Source organism: Puntigrus tetrazona, chromosome 23 (genome assembly GCF_018831695.1).
Source record: "Puntigrus tetrazona isolate hp1 chromosome 23, ASM1883169v1, whole genome shotgun sequence".
In the NCBI taxonomy this organism is placed as follows: Eukaryota; Metazoa; Chordata; class Actinopteri; order Cypriniformes; family Cyprinidae; genus Puntigrus; species Puntigrus tetrazona.
This window is the reverse complement of record NC_056721.1, coordinates 18397535-18404025: the sequence shown is the minus strand read 5'-3', so window position 1 is coordinate 18404025 and position 6491 is coordinate 18397535. Positions and strand designations below refer to the sequence as shown.

General features: G+C 40.7%; 1 protein-coding gene across 1 annotated transcript; it reads left to right on the top strand.

Annotated features, from left to right (window-relative positions):
- Positions 1-269: 269 nt before the first annotated feature.
- hoxc13a (homeobox C13a) lies at positions 270-3029 on the top strand. Its single transcript, XM_043225280.1, has 2 exons — positions 270-933; positions 2746-3029. The coding sequence occupies exons 1-2, from the start codon at positions 270-272 to the stop codon at positions 3000-3002; spliced, it is 921 nt and encodes a 306-aa protein (XP_043081215.1). The 3' UTR covers positions 3003-3029.
- Positions 3030-6491: the final 3462 nt, after the last annotated feature.

Below are 6491 nucleotides of genomic sequence, written 5' to 3'. Positions count from 1 at the left end.
AGCAGCTATCTCCAACTCTCTCAGCCAATGCCCGGGCACCGAAAACCTTAGAAGCCAGGCGTGAAACGTGAGCCAGTAGTTGTTTAAAGGGATTATTCTTCCCACCCACAACCCAGTCTCTTCGGAATAGTTAGCATATCACGTGCCTGCGCTTTAATGAACTGGACACATGGATGTGGCCGTGCGCATGCGCGTGTGTAAAATGTAGTTGGAAATGAGGTATCAGTCTTGGAGTAGGCGACTTTTAAAAAGCATCGGCAGCCCGTGATATGACGACTTCGCTGGTCCTGCATCCACGCTGGGCGGACACCTTGATGTACGTGTATGAAAAAAGCCCGAATGAAAATAATCAGAATAAAAGCCAAATTATGGAAGGATTGAGCGGGAATTGCCCTGCGACTCATTGCAGGGAACTGATCTCACACCCCGCGCTGGGGCGGCATTCCGGCACCATAGCGACTCACCAGGGATCCGTGTACTCGGATATATCTTCCCCAGAAACCGGGCGACAGTGCCCCGCTCCACAGACGTCATCTAGCGCCTCTCTGAGTTACGGCTACCCCTTTGGAAACCCCTACTACGGTTGCAGATTGTCTCACTCGCACAACGTGAACTTGCAGCAGAAACCGTGTTCGTACCATCCCGCAGAAAAATACGCCGAGACGAGCAGCGCCTTGCCCGCGGAGGAGCTCTCCAGCAGGGCGAAAGAGTTCGCGTTCTACCCGAGTTTTGCCAGCTCGTACCAGGCGGTTCCAGGATATCTAGACATGTCGGTGGTCCCCAGTATTAGCGCGCATCCCGAGCCACGTCACGATGCATTGATCCCCATGGAGGGCTATCAACACTGGGCTCTGTCGAACGGCTGGGATGGGCAGGTGTACTGTTCAAAGGAGCAAACGCAGTCTTCTCATCTTTGGAAGTCTCCGTTTCCAGGTACGTCTTGGTATAGTTATAAAACCACGAAGGTATGAAAAGTGCATATGCATTACAGGCGTCCCCCCCCCTATTGCAAACCGAACGTGCAAAGCGTTCGCCTTAGTGAAATATGTCGATATGCGTTCTTCGCGAAAAGTAATCAGCTGATAAGAGCTTTCAACTCATAACTCTGCATAATGGATTATGAGTGCGCGTCCAGAAGGTCTGTAGGAACCTGTCAAATGTGTCAGTTTTGTTCTATTCATGCTTGACATGTGACAGTCGGGAAATCTCCAATAGGCTTTCCAAAACAATAATCTGCGCTTATCCTAAACTCAACAAGTTTCTGCGAGACGGTTTAGTTCGCCCGGAATAGGCAATAATGCAACCTCGTGCATAAAATATAGCACGACGTTTGAGCGACGTATCCGGTTACAGAGGTTAGTCATACATTAACTCAAACATTATCGAGTCACAGGATCCTAAAGCTCGGAAAGTCACGCAATTTGGAACTGGGGTATGGCAGCGGTGTCTACCTTTGCTCCTCCCGCATGATAATACAGAAGGTTCCTATTTGTGCCATGCGTGTAAATCTTCGTCAGCAGTAATCGTGAGTGGTGCCCCGCGCGATCTGTTATGGGCATTTCGCGAATGCCATCGAGCAGCATTTTTTTTTTTCCTTAAGAGGCAGCTGACGTGCTGTAGTCGAGTTATTTATTTTTTAGGTGTGAGCAAAAACATTGCGAATGATCCAAATGCCAAATGCTCACCTGTGGCGAATCGAAACCGGCGGAGCTGCGTTGGCGCTTTACCGTGATTTCAAATCTAAACTAAATATGCTGTCGCATTATAGTGGTTATAGTGAATACTTGTCACCACCATCACGCCCCTGACCCGTTTAGCAGCCCTCCCCTCCCCCCTAGAAGAGGTCACATACGCAGGTAGCCGTGGACGGCCGCAAATAAGGATATATCAAAATATACGTAATGCGGCGCTTTTGGTGAAAATCGTCTGTGGTGTGGATTTCGTGCGTGCCTTCTTTACAGTTTGGGGCCGTCAGACAATCATTCGTGGCTGACAGAAGGGCAGGGAACGCACTTCTGTCTAAAACATTATGCACCGGTTTATTGACAGGGAAAATCCTAGAACGCATCTGTGCTTATTGGAGCCTAATAGCCTTCATCTTATTCAGCCTTATTTTGGTTCGGCTTTGGAAAAAGACTGGGGTTTGTAATATTTAATAAAACGTATAAATGCTGTGCTCTCTTATAATATGCGTGTAATAATAATAATAATAATTAATGCACTGCAGGAAAACACTTGTCATTGCTGCCCACGACCCTAACATTTTAGCATTTAAATGAAAGATAATTTGGTCTTTTCACTTTTAACGCCACCCAATCCAAACTTTACTCAAGAATGATTTATTATCGTCTGTGTATCAGGTTAAAAGCATATTCTGTTAGGCTACTCCAGTGCTAAGGGGGCACACTAAACAACCTTAAAATCGTGAAGTAATACCCCCCGTCCACCTATGGATATGTAGTCCATCATTAGGCAATTTTTAATATTTTATATTACTATAGTTTTAAATAGATAAAATAGCCCACACTAAGAACACAACCGCCTCTTTGTTCATTTATGACCGTGTTGCCTCCAGATATTTAAATCATTTGATGCAACAATTAAATAGGCTACTTTATTGAACAGATAGCTGCTTTTGGTGTTTTCCCAAAGTCTCGAATTGAACCAAACTTTCTAAATCTCTTATCAGCGTCTCGCCGGACAAACAAGTTATAATAATATTTCCTTTTCTTTTTTTTTTTATAGATGTTGTTCCGTTGCAGCCAGAAGTCAGCAGTTATCGTCGAGGGCGCAAAAAGCGCGTTCCCTACACCAAGATACAACTAAAGGAACTGGAAAAAGAGTACGCAGCGAGCAAGTTTATCACCAAAGACAAGAGACGACGCATCTCCGCGACGACCAACCTCTCAGAACGCCAAGTTACTATTTGGTTCCAGAACCGCAGAGTGAAGGAGAAGAAGTTTGTCAGTAAATCCAAGACTAATAATCACATGCATACTTGATGCATGTTTCGTACTTTTTTTTTCTTCGCCAGCTCATATCCTTCCGTCCAGAAAGTCCGATATGTACCTCTGTTCAGAAATCACGAAGGAAGAACATCCGGGCAGCCTCGAGCCTAACCTGTCTTCTTTCACTTTATTTAATTTAAAACATGCACACATACCGTAACCGCTCACCCTTTGGCTTTTTGGGCATATGATACAAAACTGTGAAAATACAGAAAAAAAAAAAGAAAACATTTCAACTTCGTCCTTTTCTATGAATGTACATATATAAATAATAAATATTTAAAATCACACAAGTATCAAAGAGACACGTGGTTTACGTGCGTCTGAAAATAAAAGGAGACCCGACCCTTCTGCATCTTTTTTTTTTTTTTTTTTTTTTTTTTTTGTGTGCGTGCTTCAAAGACAACCAGCCAGCAGAAAACACTCGAGGGGCTCAACATGTGCGAGAAGAGAGGAAGAAAAAAAAAAAAATCATAATTCTGTGGGACGCTTTGGATGAATCGAGACTTGTGTAAACTCTCGAAAGGCTGTAACAAATGTCGAACTGGATCACGAATATAGCCGACGTTTGTTTTTCGTGGAAATTACGAAGTTTGCTACAATGAGCCTTGCGAGACTTCAAAAGCTAAATGGTTCACTGTGGGATACGTTGCTTTTTAATGCCGAGGGTAAACCAGGCTGCTAATGATAACTGTACAGTTTAATGCTTCTATTATTTAATTTAGATTTCGCGTATGACAGGTCTGTAAAAAAAAAGAAAAAAAAAGGAATGTTTCGAGATCATTTGTATGTGTCCCTATTAGCAGTGAAGGATATGACTCTGCCATGCAACTGGAATGATTGTAAGCATTTAAAAATCATTTAGTATTAAACATTAATGCACAACCTTTTTGTTTTTATATATAGAAATATATATCGTAAAGCATCGGAGCTGTTCACACGACTTGTCTGTATCTCTTTTCGTGCAGTATGTGAACTGTATTGTGGTGTTCAATTCCTAAAGTACTGAATTGAGACATATTTCATAAATAAAAATGACAATGGAATTTGTTGAGTACATGCTGCTTGTGGTGAATCAATGCGTTTCGATTATCGGTGACAGCGGCGGCCCGTTTATATAGATTTTTATAGATAGACGCATATGCGTCCATGCACCTTTGATAAAACTTTTCGAGTGAGCTCTTACATCGGATTACATATTTTGTGTCGTTAATGTTTGTACCTTACATACGGCAGACACCGACTTCGTCCATCGATGCTTAGCGCTCGGGGTTGCTTGAAACGTACAGCTGTTGAAAAATACGCGCATATACCTTCATATAAGTGACAAGATGCTGTTGACAGCTGTAAATGGTGAAGTTTTGCCGGTTAACATATTGCAATTAAATTGTCTATTTATATACTTTAAATACTGGCGGTCCAAAATTTAGCGCCGGGTATAGCCTATAATTTGAAGCAGAAGGCTCAAGCAGAATGGGCTTCAAGCAGGCCATGCATATTTCAATCATTCAAGCGGTGCACTTGCGTGGGATCCAGCCACGTTATTTATTTACTTAATTATAGTCATTCTTGTTTATCGTTTAATTAAGTCTGCTTCACTGGGTAAATTTATCACAATTTAGCTTTGCTTTTTAAACAGTAAAGGCAAAAGAAGGCGAATTTCCAATGAAATGTCTTCATGCTTGATTACATACAGGGATTATCCCGTTTCTTGCATCACGGCGGTACTGTCGGAAGGAGAATATTCGTTTAATGCTTAAAAATATCCTTATTCCTATCAGCGTATTGCCTTTTAAATATCATTAAATGAAAGAAACCGCCAGGGGAACGTCTAGTGGTGTGATTTCTTTTAAATACTTTTTTTCCTTATGACACGCCTTTTAATTTTAATGGCGGTGTATGAGCCGCATTCAACGAATAAATGAAGCGCTGTCGGTTTCCTGTTATAACTAGTTTACTAAAGATGGTTAGTTCTAGTGAGAGGGGAATCAGTCAGACTTGGTTTAACTGTAATTGTTAACTTGTAATATCTAAAAAAACAGGCTTGCTTTTTTTTAATCAAAAGATTACTACTGATTTGTCACAGATATTTTTCGCAGTTGATCTTTCACACACACACACACACACACACACACACACACATATATATATATATATATATATATATATATATATATATATATATATATATATATATATATATATGTATGTATATATATATATATATATATATATATATATATATATATATATATATATATATATATATATATATATATATATATATATATATATTCCCCAACCTAGGAAACCAGGCTTTAATCGCTCATTTGCAAGTTGCTTTGGTATAAACGCATTAACTTAAAGAAAACGCTGAAAGAAATTTAGTTACACGCAGGACTGATGCTCGTATATGAGCAAGTCTTAGGTGAACATAGGCTAATAACCCCTATAATTTTTCGCACACATAACGAAGTAACTCGTATGAGACACACGGCTTATCAAAGTGCAGAAGTTAGTCACTTTGAGGAGTGAGCAAGTTTACGTTTAACCGCGCGACAGCTAGGCCTTCCGTTTCACCGTCACGTGATCTCGCGTTACCCTTGACCATGACTATGCAGTCGCTTTGACCTTGACATCACAGAGTCTTGTGAATAATAAACAGAGGGGCTGGACACCGCTGGCCGTGGTTTGTTTTCAGGCAAACAAGGTGTTATTTCCCTGTCTAGACGGCGAGAGTTAATGACGTACCATAAATACATAAAAAAAAAGGAAAATGCTCTGATTATCCAATATCCTTGTCATTGTGAAAATGTACACTCTTTGCACCGTTTTTTTTTTTTGTTGTAACTTCTCATACCACTGATCACTGATTTTTTTCTTTCCCGCGAACCCTTGCCCGTATAAGTTTTAAACCGCCAATGGTTGTATTCTGTCATCATGAGGTGTAGGTTACATTGACCACGAAGGCAGGTAGTGGGTTTACGTCTACAAAAGACAGTGCTCACGGAGATGACATCTTGTGTTATTTCCATAGGCGCGCCGAAAAAAAAGATGAGCACTTCTTCCAAAACACCAAGAGATGCATGCATGCTCACTTCAAAAGGTACGGCTAGTTTTTTGTTGTTGTAGCTGTTGTTGTTGTTTTTTTTATGCACGATGCCTTGGAGTTTTATAGAACTTATGGATATGTAAATACGCGCGTTTATTTAACCATCGTTTATTGATGCACTTGTTTTGCCAAGCTATCGTTTTCTGCGTCTGGTCAGGCGCGGGGCCCTTTCGATACATGCCATAGATCTATTATGAGCAATGCGAGAAAAAAAAAAAAAAAAACGTCTTCGCAACGTTTTGTATTTTTTTTTTCACCTGCACAAACACTCCTTTAAGATTTGCCCTTGTTTTCGTTCATTTATGCATACCGTGCATAAAAATTTCACTATTTTATGCTCTCTGCATAAAAAGTAAATAGAAGTAATTAAA

Bases quoted from the DNA above. Each gene is read 5' to 3' on its own strand.
- hoxc13a (XM_043225280.1), top strand. From the start codon at position 270: ATGACGACTTCGCTGGTCCTGCATCCACGCTGGGCGGACACCTTGATG. The intron at 934-2,745 runs GTACGTCTTGGT...TTTTTTTTATAG, and splicing joins TTGGAAGTCTCCGTTTCCAG to ATGTTGTTCCGTTGCAGCCA.